We start from the raw sequence: 20,370 nt of genomic DNA on the forward strand, positions 1-20,370 counted from the left end.
CTCAATGGATTGAAATCCTTTTTGTCTTCTGAGCAGGCAGGAGATCTGTACGAGAAGATCAGGAACAACCAGAGAGCTGTGGAGTGCTACGTCAAAGGAGGAGCCTTCAGGAAAGGTAAACTGATCACAGGAAGATGGATTTGTTTATCCTGAATTATAATTAATATCAACAATGTGATCTGTGGTGATCATCCCTATAAACCCCTCTATTTCAGCCCTGCTCAGAACAGGCTGTTTCTGTGTCTGTACCTTTAAGTATGTAAATGAGCTGTGTCTGACCACACCCCCTCTTTGGAAGGGGATGTAGCTCAGGCTTGCCCTATTGTCCTCCATGTCCTATTGTTTACGGTGAGAAGGCAGACTCAGAGGGGCAGAACAAACACCTAGCTGTGGGAGTGTCACCCACCTGGGGGAGGGGCTACTGCCCTTTGTGATTTCATGAAGGGAAAATCTCCAAACGGCCTGTTTGAGCACACATTTTCTGAAAAGTGGAGCAGGCAAAAGACGGAGAGGATGGACTTTTCTCATCATTGGGGGGTTTGTAGACAGACTAGGGACACATGTTAGAGTTAGAGAAACATGGTGAAGTGACCTTTAAAGAACTTTTGGACAGTTTGGCACAAAATTTGGTGCATTCGGCTATGACTCCCAAAACCAGCGATCCATAGGACTTTGGTGATCCTTAACTTTTTAAAATTGTTTCTCTGTAAGGTTGTATTTGTGGGCTTTGAATGAAATATCTCGAACAACTGTTGGATGGATTGCAAATAAGAAAAACTTGGCTTTTTAATAGAGAGTCAACGTTTGTTTATGAAACATATCTTACTGTTTTTTGACCAAACCAGCAAAAGTCACACCAGTCTTATCCATACTTTTTTGCTAATTAGTCAATGTTACCATGCCAACATGCTCCGCTGAGATGATGAACATTAAAGCAGCATGTTTGCAAAGTCATAACAAACAAGTTTGCATGTCATCACAGGTACAAAGGGCTACAATTCATCTTCATTATGCAACACGAGGTGGACGATGTTTACGAGTTGAGTTGAGGTAAACAGTAGATTACATAAAGTTTTCTCCTTCATGCTTCCCGTAGCGGTGGAGCTGGCTCGCCTCGCTTCCCCTGCTGAGGTGGTGAAACTGGAGGAGGCCTGGGGAGACTACCTCGTCCAGCAGAAACAGATGGACGCCGCCATCAACCACTTCATTGAAGCCGGGTACGTCGTGTACAGGACAAAAAAAACAATTTAAGCAGATGGAGTGGAGGAGCGATGAAACGTAAAAATAATCCAACAGAGACGGCCAATTGTTCTGTAAAATCCTCACCAGGACCATGAGAGAGGGGATGAGAAGAGATATCTTTAAACCTGATTATATTCTTTTTTCTCACACACACAAAAAAACACCAAATAGAGACAGGTGAGCAGCGCACAGATTGTTCTTCTTCCCTGGTTGAAAAAGCATCTGAAGCTGAATGTTGACTGCGGGAAGCTAAAACCCTCCCCAACAACAAAGCTTTTAAAAATACTACTTCAGAGACTTTGTTTTGCAAGTAAAGTTTCAACATTTATGTTTTTTTACTGAAGTCCTTATCAGAAGTTTACCGGTACATACTGTGGATTTGTCTCTCTGTCCATTACGGTGGAGCGTCTGTTAATTTACTCAATTTAAATACACACTTATTCTAAAGTCAGTCCGTTGTTTCTTGTTTTCTATGTTTGCCTCCTCAGCTGTTCACTGAAAGCCATCGAGGCGGCCATCGCAGCCCGACAGTGGAAGAAGGCCGTCCACATCCTGGAGTTACAGGAGGATTCAGCCGCAGGGAAATACTACCTAAAGATAGCGCAGCACTACGCCTCGATGCAGGAGTATGAGGTGAGAGGAAGAGGGGTGAGGGATGGAATGATTAAAAAGGCCAAACTAAAAGCTTAGGGGGAACCGACCAGAGGAGATTGTAAAGTTGCCCAAATATTTTTTTTAATTACGCTTAATTTAATTAAGCTCTGCATTTCAATCATGTACAAATATATACAAACTCTTATGCATGCACACAACACGTAAAAGAAAGTGATAACAAGTTGATTTAGAAGGCTGAAACTACAGGATAAACAATCATTTTCAAGCTAATACTCGATTGGTGGAAGCTGAAGTCTGAAAGAAGTGTTCAAAAGGCGCCGCTTAATGTAAAGGAAATCACATACATGAAGTTCTATTCTTTTCAAAATGTGCACAGATGTCAAATATAACATTAGCAGTAACTCACTTTAGACTTCTATCATTAGTCCTTCTCTAACTCACTATGATTTGTGTTAAACTAAACCACATGACCGTCAAACATCCTGGGTTTTCTGTTCAGTGAGCTCCTGAGGTTAGTGTTTCACCACCAGCGCAGCCAGAGGGATTAAAGAGGCAGTGACATTTTGCCACCGGCAATTCATTTCTAAGCATCTCTCAGGGAAACATACAGTCACCTATAACACACACACACACACACACATATAAGAACATACAAACACAAACTTGAGCTCAGTCTCCATGGAGCCGAGTGTGGGCTGTGTTTGCTGGAGGGTGCTTTGGCGATGATGACAGGTTGGTATGACTGTGACAAAAGTTGCCAAAAAACACCAGAAAAACAGGACTGATGAAAAGGAGAAGAGGAAAGATAAATCTGGTGTGGATACAAAAGAAAAGAGAGATGATGACGACGGTGACGGTGAAGCGCAGTGTGCTCGGCTCGTTCTGATGAGCTCAGCTGAGCCAAACAGCCTCCACTGACTGCCAGCCTCTGAAAATAGCAGCGCCCATTTCTGTCTTGTTTGCTCTATGGGCATATTCACAGGAAGTAATTAAGATAACAGGCGCTTTGCTTTCCAACTTGTGGAAGTTGCAGGAAAAAGTACGATTCGGGTTTCAAAACTTAAAAACAATGGAGGAGGACGCTCACACCTGTGGTTTCAACACACGAAGTTATCAGGTGGAAAAACAATGACTTCACATTTTTTAATCAGAGCGGACAAACGGATTTAATGGAATAAAACGTTTTCCTTTATGTGGCAGAAAATCTGTTCACACTGAAAATGATGACTCCTTCCTTTTTCTAACCCTTCAATCTCCAACAGATACACACGACATCGACGAATCAAACTAATCTCTATGTTTTATATTAATAGAAATCCATTCAGATTTTCAGTTTTTTGTACCCTTAAGAATACCATTTTATGAAATTCTTGTGTGGGAGATATGTCAGAAGGTTTTATTTCAACGTGGGCATTAAAAAATATGAAGTTCAGCTTCTTTAAAGAAAGATTCAGATGTTCAGATTGTTTTTCTGAGTTTATGTTGTTGTGTGTATTCTCTGCAGGTGGCAGAGCAGCTGTTTGTGAAAGGAGGTCACATTAAAGACGCCATAGACATGTACACGGCAGCAGGACGCTGGGAGGAGGCTCATAAGGTCAGTACACAAAAGGAGACAAATACGATTTTTAAGGGCGCACTCACACTAGTTCCCAGTTGCCCCCGTACCGCGCTGAAGCATGAACCGAGTCTGAGCACGGTTACCTCTTCTACATAACGCTGTAATACAACAAATGGATTAAGGAGCGTCCTTAGTTTACAAGACAGGTGGACTTGAAAATTAAAAGTAAAGGCACATCGGAGAACAACTCAGAGAACATGACAACTACTTCAGTCAAGTCAAGTCACATTTATTTATAAAGCACATTTAAACCAAAGTGCTGTACAAGGCATCAAAGAAACAGTTTACAGGGGATTTACAACATATACAAAAAACACTAAATAAAATAAGATAGAATAAATAGGAGAGATAATGAAAGCAATAACTGGAATCTGAAAAAAACGTCTATTCAGGACCAGAGGACTCAAATGCTAAAATATAAAAACATGTCTTTAGAAGGGACTTAGAAGAGTCAGTAGAGGATGCAGACCTGATGGGAAGAGGGAGGCTGTTCCACAGTTTTGGGGCTTTAACTGAAAAAGCACGATCTCCTTTTAGCGGGGGACAGCCAGCAGGCCCACAGCTGACGATCTCAGGGGGTGTAGATGAGGTGTACGGCCTGAGGAGGTCAGCGATGTATAGGGGGGGCCAGGCCATTCAGGGCTTTAAAAACAAACAAAGCAATCTTCAAATCCATTCTGAATCTTTACTGACATTGTGGCTTATTTTGAGTCATGTTAGTCAGATACAGACAGAACACTCCGGGATTTATCCAGAATGAAGGCTGTCAACGTGCTCATGCATGAACTGTACCGAGCTGAAGCACACCTCTTCCAAGCGTGCCAGGACCAGGAAGTGTAGCACTCACACTAGTCAAACTAACTGGACTTTAGGTGTGAAGCGTGCTTACGCATGGTAAGGGTTGCCTAGTGTGAGTGTGCCAAAAGAGTGAGATTTGAGGGGAGGCAAAAAGTGACCTTTGTTGTCATAGTAACAGCCAATCCTATCAGTACAGCTGTGACTGCCCTCAGGCCCAGGGAGTGAGCTAAATGTCTGTACATCTACAGAGATACAGAAATCAATCAATCAATTTCAATCAATTTTTATTTGTATAGCGTCAACTCATAACAAGTGTTATCTCGAGACACTTTACAAAAAGCAGGTAAAATACCTTACTCTTTGTCTGTTAACATTACAAAAGAGCAGGTAAAAAGACCTTACTCATTGTTATGTTACAAAAAGCAGGTAATCACATCTTCACAGGTAAGACTTGAAAAGTTAGAAATGCGATTTGATTCCAAATATGTCCTTCATTTTATGCATCAAGTAAAGTAAGCAGAGAACTAGAGAGGATTCATGATGACATGAACAGAATGCACAAGGAACCTTCCTCAAGATGCTTTTATTTTACAGTCATGCATCCTTTTCAAAAAAACAGGAAACATGATAATTATGTGGGAAAAAAACTTGATTTTTAGAGGATATTTGTTCCCGGGTTATCAGTCGTGCTGTGAACCAGAATAAATAAAGTGTTTTGTCCGCAGTTGGCCGTGACATGTATGACGGAGGAGGAAGTCATGGCTCTGTACATCAGCAGAGCTCAGGAGCTGGAGACCGACGGCAAATTCAAGGATGCCGAGAGGTAAATGGAGATCACTTAATTTATAGCAATTTTGCCGCATCACATGCCGCTGGATGTTATTGAAAATGGAGAGGAGCGAAGTAACCCGACTGTTTGAAGTCATCTCTCACAATTAGAGTGAGGAAAAACAGCGTTTAGCCGCTGACAGGTGGTCATTTCAGACGCTGTTTGGACTTGACTGTCTTTTCATTTCCTTCCATTATGTCTAGACTCTGAACGCCTCTCTTACTTTTTGACACAAAACAAAACAAACAGTTGGACTGCTAATGGATGCCTGTGTGTGTGTGTGTGTGTGTGTGTGTGTGTGTGTGTGCAGGCTGTTTGCCACCGTGAAGCAGCCCGACCACGCCATAACCATGTACAAGAAGAACCGGATGTTCGATGATGTCATTCGCCTGGTTGCCAAACATCACCCTGACTTATTGGCAGAGACCCACCTGCACCTGGCCAAGGTAAATCAGACTGAACTGCGGCCTAGTCCACACGTGGACGGGTACTTTTTAAAACAGAGGTCCACACACGCTCAGTTCTCAAAAACATCTTCTTCTACATGAAAACACCAAACACACTGTTACAGCTGTCATGAGCACGCTAAGTCCAAATCAAAATGTTCTCGCCTTTCCACTGCAATGACCATTTCCGTGCATGCATTGATGGATGAGTAGTGTGATTTTTATATTCGAACCTGAGTGAGACGGGAAGCCAGTGTGTAAGTGTGTAAAATGTCCAGTTAGAAACATTAGCACGAGCACTGGTTTGGTAATGCCTGCCATCACACTAATCTCATGGAAACTAGGGTGACAGCGTCGCACAGTGAGGTCAAACGGAGGAAAAAAAACGACGCACAGCGTGACGTTACAAACCCAAAACTCGTCTTTCCTCGTCTACACATAAAAACACAAAAGAAACAAACTGAGTTTTTAAAAATCGTCACCCTGTAAGGAGTTTTCCAAAAGGTGCGTTTTCAGTGACCTAAAGCGCTGTTGAATGAATGAATGAAACCTTTATTGCCCCTCGGGGAATTCTTCAAAAACAACTTTTTTTTCCACAAATGCTCGCCTATGTGTGGACGAGGCCTAACACTCCCATGAGGAGTTTTTAGCTGGGATTCACAGGAAGGTCTACTTTTGCTGTTTTTGTGAGGCTAAATGTCTTTAAGCTCCAAATAGTTTCAACAGAAGAAGATTCAGAAGACAATCTTAAAGAGTTTCTTTTTTTTTTCCGCTGTGTTGCCAACTGAGAAAAAACGATCGCTGAAGGGACATGAATCCTACTTATCAGCAACCTCTATTTCGGACTTGCATTGGTGCACTTTAATGAGTTTCCTATGCAGATCTATCGATGCTGGCTCGTGGTGTTACTGCTCCTGATGTGTGTGTGTGTGGTGTGAATGTGTGTTGTAGGAGTTGGAGGCTGAATCCAGGTTCTCGGAGGCAGAGTACCACTTCATGGAGGCCGACGAGTGGAAATCTGCCATCAATATGTACAGAGTCAACGATATGTGGGAGGAGGCGTACAGGGTAGATACGGTCTCGTTTGTTCTGCTAAATCACAAGTTTGAACTCTGAATGTATGACCTGTTATTGTTCATTTAAGAGTTTCAAATCTCATCCCACATAACAAATATTAACAGTAATGTTTTTTTTTAAAAAAGCCTTGAAAGTTGGAAAACTCGTAATTGTTTTTCTATCAAAGTTGAAGATGTGAGACTTTTCTCAAAAATGCTGAATGTTCTGAATCTTCAGCTTCCTCCATACGGTCAATCATGCAACAGCAGCCTTTAGTTTAAACGCACAGTGCAGTATGTAAATTCCACCACCAGGGGGCTCTCAATCAAAAAGAGAACATGAGATGAGTCGAGGCTGGCGGGGAATCATGGGAGTGATTCTCTCTGCTACTCCTCCCCCACCCCCAATGAAAACGAAGCACATACAGCAACTGGACGCCAGCTTTCAGTAGCAGCTCCCGCTTCCTAACGCAGCGGTTTTTGACGTAACGTCCAGTGTTTCCATGGCAACGATAAACATGTTGTGTCTGGCACGGCGGCCGCTAGAAAGACACGTCCCATTACAACTATGAAATTCAGAATTTCTCCGGCTTTCATAACTGTTGGAAATATTTGATGTAATGTAAGAACTCGACAATATAATATACATAATATAGGTTTAGTGAATTTTTAATTAATTTTGATATTTTAGTAAAAAAAAATTGACATATATAATCTTTAAATGACATCTCTGCGTTGTATTTGTTTGCTGCCTCCTGGCGTCTCACAGCAGACACTCGATGATTACACAGGAACAGGTGGATTGTTTTTTAATCACTTGAGAATCACGCCATGCTGTCGATTTTAATGACAACTGGCTCGCTAACACAGACAGCATATATAAAAATCAGCTTTGGAGAGGGGCCAGGCGGAGGAAGGCGTGCAGCTGGTAGACTAAACAATTAACATTGATTGCTTCCATGTAAAGGAATCCTATGCACCTATAGTAACAATGTAATTCTAAAGAAACTTTAAAGGTACAAGATGTAGAATTTTACAACAATGTTTACATTCAAATATATAAATGAATTAAAAATTGACTTAACCTGTGATATATATTTTTTCTTGTTGAGTACTTACATTACCTCAAATATTTCCAACACTTATCAAAGCCGGAGAAATCTGTAATTTTATAGTTGTAACTGGACAGCATGTTTGTCGTTGCCATGGAAACACTGGATGTTACGTCAAAGAGCGCTACATAAGGAAGCGTGAGCTGCTACTGGAAGCTGCCGTCCTGTTGCTGTATGTGCTGCTGTGATAAAAAAAAAAAAACGTCATGTTAATTACCGTACATTTGGACACATCATAGGTAAACATATTCTCTTCCTCAGGTCGGTTTACCCCGGTCGTCATGACTACGGTCAACACAGAGTTCGTTTTTAATCCGGGGTGCGGGTGGAGTAGCAGAGAGGACTTCTGTGATTTATAACATAAACTTCACAGACATGTTTGTGGGGAGCTCTGAGACTTAATTAAAGTGGTTGAAGAGGAGGAGGAGAAAATGTGACCTTTAAATGTTTTTATTGAATGCTTACTTAAAGGACGAGGAGTAAATGCTTAGAGTTTGTGAAGGTGCATAATGAGCGCTCTCCTGTCGTCTGGTTTTACTGCTGCTGTTGTGTTAAAGCTCAGTGCAGCTTTACAGCTTCTACAAAGTGTTTCTCTTCTCTGAGATTATCTGTGCTGAGGGGGTTAGAGACACGCTGCTGCACGTCTCCTATAGAGAAACGTAAACGTGTGTGTGTGTGTGTGTGTGTGTTCATGTGTGTGTATCAGGTGGCAAAGACCCATGGCAGTGATGCAGCCCAGAAGAAGGTGGCCTACATGTGGGCTCGCAGTCTGGGAGGAGAGGCGGCCGTCAAGCTTCTCAACAAGTTTGGCCTCATGGATTACGCCATCGAGGCGGCGTGCGTTAGCCTGTAAGCACCTCAACAACACACACTGCAACGCAAACTATTTGGGGTCCTTTTTATGGCTTTATTGTAGAGACAGGACAGTGGATAGAGTCGGAAATCAGAGAGAGAGAGAGTGACATCCGGGAAAGGTCACAGGTCAGCTTTGAACCCAGGCCGCCCGCTTGTAGGACTACAGCCTTCGTACATGGGGTGCGTGCACTAACCACTACACTACTAGCGCCTCATTTTTTATTCTCCTTTATTATGTGACCAGCTTAAAATCTTAAGACAAAAAAAAAAAAAGAGAGATTTTGGATTTACTTCAAAACTGTTTGAGCCCTTTTGTCTCTCATCTGGAAGTTTTAATCAGTTTATTAGCCGAGACGTTTCAGCCATTTAGCTTCCACAAAGGATTTTTTATCTTCATAAGAATAATAATAATACTCTAAATTAAAGGCGCCTTTTAAAACACTCAAGGTCACCTTACAAAGCAGAGATAAAACAACAAAGTCAATACATTAAACATTAAAAAGACAAATTTGCAGTTCATGAGACAGGTTGGAAAAAGGGTCTGACTGTTTTGAGATGAGATTTAAAAATGGAGAGAGAGTCAGTGTTACAGATGTCTGGTAGGAGGGAGTTCCAGATGTTTATTCAGGATATCTGCAGCTGACATTAGTAAGTGTTTAGTCTGTCCTTCTACTTCATGAATATCCTGCAGTCAGTTTTTGGTACAGTATGGTTAAACCCTTATATTACTTGTCTTTTATTTTTCTTCCCAGCTCATTTGACTTTGCCTTCGATTTGGCTCGTCTGTCATGTAAAGAAAAGATTCCAGAGATCCACCTGAAACATGCTCTCTACCTGGAGGACGAGGTAAATCCATACTTTCATATTCATCGCAAAGACACAAATCATACCTCTATGAATTATTTCATCTGAAAAAGCACAGAAGTTTGAATATATCCTGTGACTGTCTCATATCTCAGGGTAAGTTTCCTGAGGCCGAGGTCGAGTTCGTCAAAGCAGGAAAACCCAAAGAAGCCGTGTGCATGTGAGTACAGGACATGCTAACACGTGTAGCTTAGCTGAAACGGGTAGAAAGTGAGCATCTAGTTTATTTATCTGTTTGAATTGAACTCCTCTCTGAAGCTCCGGGTCTGTTAGATTTGGTTATATTTGAGGCGTGTGTGTTTGTTGGACCGCTCCAGGTACGTTCACAACAAAGACTGGGCCAGCGCGCAGCGGGTGGCCGAGGGACACGATCCAGAGAGCGTGGCCGAGGTTCTGGTCGGCCAAGCCAAGTTCTGCTTTGATCAGAAGGATTTCCAGAAGGCTGAGGCCTTCCTGCTCCGAGCCCAGAGACCTGAAATCGCTGTTCAATATTACAAGGTAAACTCTGAGAGCCAAACTGGCTTCAGGAACAGTTCGAGTTTGAACAACTTTACTTTAGTGAGATTTCATCTTAGCCTAAACTTGCTCCGCTCTATGACGTGCTGGTTTCCACTCATCTCTGTTTTTTGTTTTTGTTTATCAGGATGCAGAAATGTGGAGTGATGCCATGCGGATCTGTAAGGAGTATATCCCCAACAAGCTCTCTGTGCTGCAAGAGGAGTACGAGAGGGAGACCTCCAAGAAGGGAATCAGGTGAGGAGATATAAGAAATCAAATTCTTTAAATCAGGGATGGGCAACTTTGGTCACAGCAAGGGCCACATTCATTTAATTCTCACTGCCAAAAGGCCAAGTTATAGGATACAAAAAAGATCAAATAAAGAAGCGAGAACAAATAAACAGACAAAAAAAAACAAATAAATAAAACGAACAAAATAGCAAAACATAAGCAAAGATACAGAGCAACAATACAGACAAATACATTTAAATGAGATGAAAGTCAAGCAATGATTTTTATGTTCAGGTAGTGTGTTAGAAAGGTGTGAATGTGTTTGTGGCAGCGTAATGCATTAAAGTGCGAAACTAAGTGGGGAGTGGCGAGAAAACAAACAAAAATATAAATAAATGAAAAATTAGTTTGAGAATTTTTTTTATATATGCATGTAAACATTAATGGAAAGAAGATAAAATTATATTAATGTGACCATCATAAGAAGAGAGGTGATGGTAATAAATATATATATATTAATATACATACACACAGACACATGTACGTACATGTTCATGTTTCCAATTAATTGATATGTAAAAATTGACCTGAGGGCCACGTTGAGGGTTGACCGCATGTGGCCACCCCTGCTTTAAATAGTCCAGAGAGTCTTCAAATGCTGATTCAGTTCATGTTTTTTACTCTTGCTACAGAAAAACTGTGAAAGCGTCCTTCTTACATGGAACAACAGATGCTAAAATCCTTGTGAATTTGCCTCATAATTGAAGATCAGATGTTTTCTATCAGTTTCCGCTGACTGTTTATGATCTCATGTTGTAAATTATCCCCATAAAAGGCCAAAGGGAATCAAAAAAAAACTCTATAAACATCCAACAGCCTCTCCCTGTTCACCCTCCTGAATAATCCTCACACACACACAGAAAAACAGTTTGATGCTTTATTAAAACACAGCTCCAGTTTTTATCCCAAATTGAAACTACCAATGAGGAACAGCTCGTTAGCAGGCAGAGCAGCATCTACATCTTCCTCCCTTCAAACGCTTTCTCCCTCTCTAATGACTCGTGGGAGAAGAAACATCAAAAGTTACCCACGGAGACAGACGAGGAAGTGAAAAAATACTGAATTATTCCTGCAGTTTGTGGCTCAGGCTCCAGAGGAGCACGAGACTTTCTATTTCCCACAACTGTCATCAACGTGAGTTTGGTTCTGGATGATTCCTTTTCATGAAATGCAGAAAAAGAAAACAGACGGAGAGACAGAAATAAATATCCTCCATGACTTTAAGAAAATGTAAATGTAGACATGATTCCTCCTCTTGCAGCTGTGTGCTGTTATGTGTTTAAAGACTGATCAATAATGACACCTCTGTACGACCTTCTAAAGGAAACAAGAGCATCAACGAGAGCTTTCATTATTTCTGTCGTTATTTTTACTGATTTAATCTTCGCTGCAGGGGAGGCAAATATCAGCACGGTGCCAAGACAGCCTCTTTTCTTTTTTACATTTCAAACGGCAAATATTTACAGTTATTGACGCGTTTGAATGTGAGCAAGAAAGCAGGAAGAGACATTTCATTAGAAAACTAAACCTAAAATAATCCTTATTGGACAATTTACTTAGTAATCATGCTCGGGCACAGTACATAACAATCTTAACTAATGTGAAAACGCACTAAAACATGGGTCGGTGTTTTCAATCCTAAAAACAGTAAAGTTTAACTTTATTAAAACTTTCTGGTTCAAATCTTTAGTCTAAGATTTTTTGTTGCTTTTGTTGCTGTCCTTGAGGGTTTTAATGAACTTCCAAACTCCATGTGATCTGCAGAGTCCCTCTGCACCTTTAAGAAAAAGCTAAAGACCCAGCTCTTTCATGAATACCTACTAACTTAATGATGATGGTCTCCATATTATTGATGATGATGATGGTAATGACGATGGTTTTTGTTTGATAACGACGACTTATAAGATGGTTTCTATACTGATTAGAGCTCTCAAGAACTGCCCTCAATGTTGTGCTTTGCCTCTGGTCACTTCCTGTCAGCACCTGTGTGTCCAATCAGACTCAAAGCTGATCGTTTGCTCTTACTGACATTGTTCCCTTTTTTCTAGATCCTTGCTTGTGTTGTTCTTACTCTCTGATGTACGTCGCTTTGGATAAAAGCGTCTGCTAAGTGAATTGTAGAATTGTTTTGTTTCATATTTGACGTTTGATGCTGATTTAAAGAAATGAAACCATCTGGTTTGTGCCTCCTCCTGTGACTCTTTGTTTTCGTGTGTTTTTTGTGTGTTTCAGGGGCGTGGAGGGTCTGCTGGAGCAGGCCAGGGAGTGGGAGCAGTCGGCTGAATACTCTCGGGCTGTGGAGTGTTACCTGAAGGTGAAGGACGACTCCAACACCAACCTGATGGAGAAGTGCTGGATGAAGGTAAAGAAAGGTCCAAACAGAGCAGAGAGCGCTTTTATGACGGGGCGGCTGTGGCTCAGCGTGTGAATGCTTGATGATGACTACCTCATGTGGATTTACTGTAATGTAATGATTTTGGAGTTTCTTTATTTTTCGCTGAACTAAACGTGCGTCATCAGAATGTTTGTCGGAAAAAATGTTTATAGAGAAGAGCACAGGGTGGGCACTAAAAGAAACATAGATTAGATGTGATTGTAATAGAATGGACTTGTAATGGGTAGTCAGCCTTTTCTTCCGCTGGCAGAGGTCAAAGTGTCACGAGCAGGGATAGATTCACGTCTGGTGTTGAGCAGCAGATGTTGTGTGTTATTGATCGCAGCGCTGTGCACAGCTGATTGTTTGTGTCGCTAAAAGAAAGGTCATCAGGTCTCACAGATCAATACTTTTTTTTTTTTTTTTTTTTAACCTTTTGTGAGTTTGATTAACCAGCGAGAGGAGAAGTGAATGTTTATTCTCCTGCTTGTGTTCAAATAACGGTGAAAGGGTCGAAATAATCAATCTGCCGCTTCCTGTAGAGAGCTCCAATACACACACGTTTCGATTTCCTTACAATTACCTGTTTTTTAAAAAAAAAGAATCGATGGAGACGATTAGTGAAAGTCTCGTCCTCTTCATCTCTGCAAACATCTTTGACAAACATCTGAAAACTACAGGGTCATCGTGTGTGTGTGTGTGTGTGTGTGTGTGTGTGTGTGTGTGTGTGTGTGTGTGTGTGTGTGTGTGTGTGTGTGTGTGTGTGTGTGTGTGTGTGTGTGTGTGTGTGTGTGTGTGTGTGTGTGTGTGTGTGTGTGTGTGTGTGTGTGTGTGTGTGTGTGTTTCCAGGCTGCAGACTTGTCCATCAAGTTCCTCAGTAAAGATCGAGCGGTGGAGGTCGTCCTGGTGGTCGGACCGCGACTCACGCAGCTCAGGAAGTATAACGCTGTGAGTGACACACACACACACACACACACACACACTCTCACACACACACACACACACACACACACTCATACACACCAAATAAAGCCACATATTGTCTAGAGCCCGACCGATATGAGAATTCTGGGGCCGATATTGATATTAGGGAAAAACAAATAGCGCCCTCTGCTGGTGAAAGATAACTGATAGTGTAATGCAGGGATACTCAAATGAAATGCTTTTTTGCCTGGTGAATAAGTCGAGTTATATCGGCGCATATCTTCAAAATTAGCCGATACCGGTTGTGACAGGATGTGCTAGTAGCGGTCGATAATATCGGATGGCTTATTAATCGATCAGGCTCCAATATTGTCCTTTTCTTTTAGGAGAAAGGAAACTTTAAAGTTGAAAGAAATGTGCATAAAATGTGTAAAATGTATTTGTTGTAAGTCCGAGTCCTGCATTCAAAGTGTCACGCACAAGAACCAGAGCAAACCTTCAGTGAGTCTTCTTATTTATTTAATGTTCTTAATGTGTGTGATGTCGTGTTCAAGGCTGCCGAGCTCTACTTAAACATGGATCTCATAAAGGAGGCCATCGACGTCTTTATTTCTGGCGAGGAGTGGAACAAAGCCAAGAGAGTCGCCAAGGAGCTGGAGCCCAGGTTTTACCACGCACACACACACACACACACACACACACACACACACACACACACACACACACACACACACACACACACACACACGCACACACACGTTCATACAGCATGTACACAAACTAAAATCTAAATTTGAAGTAACGATCTCACTTAAACATATTTATAACCTCATAGAAAATACATAAAATCGTCTTTGATTCAGAAACAAGAAGGAGTTCTCTCCTTTGCTCAGTATCTGAAGACTCTGATCTCTGTCAGGTACGAGGACTACGTGGACCAGAAGTACAAAGAACACCTCAAGAACCAAGGAAAAGTCGACTCTGTACGTACAGAATATCAATATCCAGTTCTGAACTTTTCAGCCTGCAAATGTGAGGGACCCTGAGCTCATTTTCCTGACGACTAAACCCCCAATCTCCACATTATCTGTGCTAATAGAAGTTTTACAGTAGTGTACTGTAGGTGCAATATTCAACATGTTGTTTGTTTTCAAGGATAAAAACTCAAAAGTATCCATTATTAAACCTATAAACCAAACATAAACACCATTTATATTTCATAGTTCTAGTTAATTCTTGAGTGGTCTAATGAAAGGTTTGTATGTTGTTGTTTATACATGTTTTTCGATGTGTGTGTCTGTGTGTTCAGCTGGTGGGTGTGGATGTGGTAGCAGCTCTGGACATGTACGCAGAGAGAGGCCAGTGGGAGAAATGTCTGGAAACAGCCTCCAAACAGGTACGCAGCACACATCCTCCTTACAGCCTCACTCTGTTATTTCATTAAAGATGGAAATGGTCTTCAAGTCTGTGGTCACTGCTCTATGACAGTGCTTTTCTTCACCTCTGTTGTGTTTTTTTGTCAGAACTTTAAAATCCTCCATAAATACGTGGCTCTGTACGCCACACAACTCATCAAAGATGAAGACCCTCTGACGGCTCTGCAGCTCTACATCCAGCACGGAGCGCCACCAAACCCCCAGGTAAGCACGTCTTCCTCCTTACACTATTTATTACACATCACTGACTACTTCTTTACAAAAAAAAGAGGTTTCAGGGTCGCTGTTCAGCAGAGGTGACGAATCAAAAAGTTTTAAGAAATCTCTGCATTTCTTTTTCTTTAGTGTTATTATATTATTTTTTTGTTTGTTTTTGTTTTGTGCTTGTCTTTTCTTTTTCCTCCCTGGTGTGGTATGTTATTGTAATTTATGTGTGTATGTGTGTGTGCATGTCTGTGTGTGTATATGTATGGGCGGGGCGGGGAGGGGGGGTATGTGACATGTTACCAAGAACAAATTGGTCCTTAATGATTATTGTATCACGATACCTGTCAAATTAATAAAGAGATAGTTAAAAAAAGAAATATTTGCACAGAGGAAGAAAAACTTTACATGTTTTATAGAGTTAAAATAAAAAGGTTGAGATCTTGTTTGTCTCGCTCATTTTCACCTCATTTTAACTTCCAGAACTTCAACATCTACAAGCGTCTGTTCCTGGACGTCGTCAATCTTCCCGACACCGACACACCAGGGTGTTACCGCATGTGGGCCGATCTGCGCGACTTTCTGCAGCAGCTGGTAAATCACAACATTTACCCTTTTAACATTGAGTGTTTAGCCTTTAAGCAAAGTGAGTGTTCTTTCTTAATAAAATGTTTGAGAAGAGATTTAAAAGATAAAAACAACAAATAGACAAATAAATAAAAAAAACAGATTTCAGTTGCCCGTCTTGTTTAGATTTTTCTGAGATTCTGTGATGTCTCATTGTTTCAGTGTGAGAACGTGTCCCGGTCCGCAGAGGCCAACTCTCCGGCTCATGAAGACTTTGAACAGATGCTGCTGATCGCTCACTACTACTCCACGAGATCCGCCGCCAGGGGAGTCGAGCAGCTGGTACACAAAACACAGAAACACTCAAAAAAAGGACTGCTACCTTTAACTTTAAGAGAATACTGTAGCTCAATGTAAACACAGCTAAGAGCATGAAACACACGATGTAAAGCATCTCACCACCCAGTGGAGTTTAAAGACTCGTACACGATCCTTTTGGTCGCTGTGGTGACGGTATTGTTGTTGTTGTGTTTTTTCAGATCAGCGTAGCGGCCAAGCTTTCGGTGTCTCTGCTGCGCCACACCGAGATCGTTCCTGCAGACAAAGCTTTCTACGAGGCCGGCCTGGCCTGCAGGGTCAGTACTTTACTTTTTTATTTCCTTTTGGATCTCTTGTACAAAATGTTCCTGCAGTTCTTCAGGTGTAGTTTGTTCCTCTCACCTGCTACCTGCAGAAGCGGAACAGAGAAATCATTGTGTGAGTGGGGGGGAAAAAAAAAAAGTTAACTTTCCTCTCATGAATTTGCATTTCAAGTTTTCATAATAAACTCCAGGGTTTCCATGACTACAGGAAAGAGCCTATAGTGAAAGTGTGACTCTCATATTTAGTTTTGAATGTCCAAGACTAAAAAGAAATATGTTCTGCTTCTCACTGTGATTGATTTCCCTCTGAGAGACTTTTAACAGCAGATCAGACAGACCCTGGTTGGGGAGGGAAAAACCAACAAAAAATCCGACCTAAAAACTATCTCGTGTGGAGCCAGCCTTATACTCAAACCAGTGCAGGATTTGAACTATAAATGCTCTCTCTGTTTTTTCAAACCTGACAGGCTGTCGGCTGGGAGAACATGGCCTTCATCTTCCTCAATCACTTCCTGGATCTCTGTGATGTGAGTATACGTAAATTATTGTATTTACATGAATATAATATAATAATAATAACATAATATAATCTATGTCTCAAATCTACTATACTGCTTTAAATCCATGTTATTTTTATTGTAATTCTGTCCTTACATCATGAAACTGATGAATGTGAACTAAGTTTTCTTATGAAGGACTTTTAATCATAAAGTTTGAGATTTTCATGAGTGTGTTTTGTGTTGTAAAAATTCCTTCTTATTCGACCTGTTAGAATTCCGATAATCAAATGGGGGGAAGTTTTGTCGTATCTTTTCCTGATTGTTTGATGATTTCTGTCTCCAGGCGATTGACGAGGGGACGCTGGACGCTCTGGATCACTCTGACTTTATGGACACTGACATTCCCTTTGAGGTCCCCGTCCCCACCAAACTCTGCGTCACCGTAAGAAAAAAAACGTCCCAACAGACACACACACACACACAACAAAAGAACCACACTCACCTCTTTTAACATGTATATAAAACGTTCTAAATCAGATGTAGTCGGGTTAGCATGTCATCCATCTTTGATGCTGAGGGAGAGAATTAGAATAAATGGAGCTGCAGCAGGTCGGGCCAAAAACATTAAATTATTAAATTGAAAAGAAACCCTCAAATTTGAAGGTGTGTTGGTTGATCATCAGCTGTTTCTTAAAGGCAAAGTGGTTGATTAAAAATACCAATGACTTAGCCAGCGGAGACACAAGACGTTTTTACTCTTATTGTAGCCCTTCCCTGGCAGCTCTGCAGCGTTCTGCCAACCGGGAGGCTTCCAGAGAGCCGGCCAATCAGAAGAAAGCGGGCACATTGGGAGGGGGGCTGCTAGTCATGCAAAGCTGCTCTTTAGGTGTCACAGACCGACAACATGAACCGTGAACATGAGGACAATAAGGTGATCTTTATTCATGTGTGTGTGTGTGTGTGTGTGTGTGTGTGTGTGTGTGTGTCACAGGACGCCCAGCGGGAGGAGATCCGGGACTGGGTGCTGATGGTGTCCATGGACAACCGGCTGGAGCAGGTTCTCCCGCGAGACGAGAGGAACTCGTACGAAGCCTCGCTGGTGGCCACTAACACGGGTCTCAGATCTCTGCCCTGTGTGCTCACCGGTAACACACACACACACACACACACACACACACACACACACACACACACACACACACACACACACACACACACACATTATGGTCCAATAAAACTACATATTCAAGCAATATCTTTTCTTTCCAGCAAATGAATCATAAAACATATAATTATAAGTTTCAGTTCTTTTAAATTCTAAATAAAAAACATTTTCATGACTGATGTCTGTACACAGTTCAAGAACAAAATGGTTTCCCTAAACGTCTTATATAAAAGAACACTTCAGCAGAATTAAAACTTAGAAACTACACCCTGTGACTGTGCGGTGTTGATGCCTGCAGGTTACCCCGTGCTGAGGAATAAGGTCGAGTTCTCGCCTGTGGGAAAAGCCGCCAACAAGGACGACTGGAATAAATTCCTCATGGCCACAAAGGTGAGAACAGAGAGAGAGAGGCAGGTGAGTCTCTGCGCTCGCCGAGACTTCACGCTCACGTTGTAAACACGAGATGAAAACACAGGATGGACAACAGATTTACTCAAGAACTTTACATTTAGAACAAATTAGATTTAGAAATGTGATTATCTTATCTGTCATGTCATTTACTGTTTTGACTCCCTCATATTTTAAAGAGAGAGACACTCACCTTTTTTATTTGAGAGGAAAGCTGAACATAGGAGGTGTCAGGAGGAGAGAGTGGAGGATGACATGCAGCAAAGGGCAGAGGGTGGATTTAAACCAGTGCGATGAGAGCTGTAGCCTCTGTGCACGGGGAGCGCGTCATAACCGCTCGGCTATTCGGCATGATTGTTTTCACCTGTGTCTGATTGGTTTCAGAGTTCGTCCCTCTTGTTGTCAGTTCATTCGTCTTGTCCCCCAGTGTTTCTAAAGTTTCCTCCTGGCTCCTTGTCTTTTGATCTTTGTCTTTTTTTTAGAGAAGCCTTTATTGCTTTTTTTTTAAGAAGCATTGTTCTGTTAGTTCTGCAATTAGGTTAAGTACTTTCAATTATTCAACACAACACGGTCATCGATGCGTGGCACACTTGTCAACATGGCCGAAATGGACCGAGACCATTGTTTAACTGACACATCGGAGCGTCCCAAGTTGTAGGTTTTGGTTTCTATTGGCAGCCACAGTAACTGGTTGTCGTTTGTGTCCTCCTTTTCCTGCAGACCTCTCACAGTCCAGAGTGTCAGGACGTCCTGAAGTTTATCAACCAGTGGTGTGGGGGTCTGGGCGCGTCTGGATTCTCCTTCCAATGATAAGACACAAGATTTAGTTTTCCTCTTCCATGATTATAATCAATACCTCATAAGTGATGTCTTCTCTTCTCTGCTCTGTTACTCATCTGTCATTTCATTCACATTCAAATTATTCCAGCTGTGATAACAAAGTTTGAAATGAACCACCAGATGTTTGTTTGTTTTTCACAATTTATTTATTTATTAAGTCAACTCCTCATTGACGTTCGATTTTTGGTTTCAAAGTGTCATCTCATGGTGGTCAAAACATGTTTTAAAGTCTTGTCTGTTTGTTCAGTTATGTAACCCTTTTTAAAATACACGTATTCTTTATTTAACAAAGTCACACTTTCATTAAAAACCAAAAAAGAATCAGATTTGTAACGAGCCTCATATTTCACTGCTGCACATAAACTCCTGATAAAGACATTAAACCCGTATGAAGTCGTTCAGACATTTCTCCAGAGACGACCTCATGACTGAAGTTCATTGCTGAAAGAAATCCAAAGTGATCTTTTAGACTTTTACAGAATTATTTCTGCTCCAGAAAATCCTGAGAGACAGATTTAAACTGACGGGTAAAAGTGACTCTTTAATGAACACGTTCTTGCCTTTGCTGTTTTTCTCAGAGTATCTAGTAAAGCCTTTATGGTGTGTTTGATATGAATGTATTTTGTTGAATATTTAAAAAATAAACATAGTTTTCCATCTTTTATTGTATTTTATTTATTGTTTTTACTCTTAAAATGAACATATTTCAGGGATTAAGTTATATTTTTTGTAATTTTTCCTCAATATGGAACAAAGAAGTGAAAATATTCTAATATAAAAATCTCCTTATACTCCTTTTCCATAAATTACAGATCAGGTTTAGTGTTGATCAAGTATATCACTGTATCATCAGCATAAAGGTGTATATAAGCATTATGAACATTTTGATCAGACCTGCTGGTATATTTAATGACTATAAAGGGTCCCAGGAGTGATCCCTGTGGTACACCCTTAGGTACACTTCTGGAATTAAAACGGATACCCTCTGCCTGCATGCACTGAGATGATACTTTCTAGTTATCCTAACAAACATGACTCGGGAGTGTTTGTCTTCTTTCCTTCCATCTTTGCAGACAGACTTTACACAA

The 20,370-nt window shown here is 41.2% G+C and overlaps 1 protein-coding gene across 1 annotated transcript in view; it reads left to right on the plus strand.

The window, feature by feature from the left end:
• ift172 (intraflagellar transport 172) overlaps positions 1–19,941 on the plus strand; it is a 39,962-nt gene extending 20,021 nt beyond the window's left edge. The window contains exons 23-48 of the mRNA XM_061051570.1: positions 37–115; positions 1,097–1,217; positions 1,731–1,875; positions 3,362–3,451; positions 4,999–5,096; positions 5,413–5,548; positions 6,500–6,616; positions 8,422–8,564; positions 9,323–9,416; positions 9,530–9,594; positions 9,752–9,932; positions 10,078–10,187; positions 12,456–12,585; positions 13,447–13,545; positions 14,076–14,185; positions 14,441–14,504; positions 14,831–14,917; positions 15,045–15,161; positions 15,645–15,755; positions 15,951–16,070; positions 16,268–16,363; positions 16,837–16,896; positions 17,213–17,311; positions 17,861–18,014; positions 18,333–18,424; positions 19,163–19,941. Coding sequence (XP_060907553.1) covers positions 37–115; positions 1,097–1,217; positions 1,731–1,875; positions 3,362–3,451; positions 4,999–5,096; positions 5,413–5,548; positions 6,500–6,616; positions 8,422–8,564; positions 9,323–9,416; positions 9,530–9,594; positions 9,752–9,932; positions 10,078–10,187; positions 12,456–12,585; positions 13,447–13,545; positions 14,076–14,185; positions 14,441–14,504; positions 14,831–14,917; positions 15,045–15,161; positions 15,645–15,755; positions 15,951–16,070; positions 16,268–16,363; positions 16,837–16,896; positions 17,213–17,311; positions 17,861–18,014; positions 18,333–18,424; positions 19,163–19,252 — 2,808 coding nt within the window. The 3' untranslated portion in view covers positions 19,253–19,941. The remainder of the gene's footprint in view (positions 1–36; positions 116–1,096; positions 1,218–1,730; positions 1,876–3,361; positions 3,452–4,998; positions 5,097–5,412; positions 5,549–6,499; positions 6,617–8,421; positions 8,565–9,322; positions 9,417–9,529; positions 9,595–9,751; positions 9,933–10,077; positions 10,188–12,455; positions 12,586–13,446; positions 13,546–14,075; positions 14,186–14,440; positions 14,505–14,830; positions 14,918–15,044; positions 15,162–15,644; positions 15,756–15,950; positions 16,071–16,267; positions 16,364–16,836; positions 16,897–17,212; positions 17,312–17,860; positions 18,015–18,332; positions 18,425–19,162) is intronic.
• The last annotated feature ends 429 nt before the right edge of the window (positions 19,942–20,370 follow it).

The sequence above is a fragment of the Labrus mixtus genome, chromosome 12 (assembly GCF_963584025.1).
Source record: "Labrus mixtus chromosome 12, fLabMix1.1, whole genome shotgun sequence".
Taxonomy (NCBI): Eukaryota; Metazoa; Chordata; class Actinopteri; order Labriformes; family Labridae; genus Labrus; species Labrus mixtus.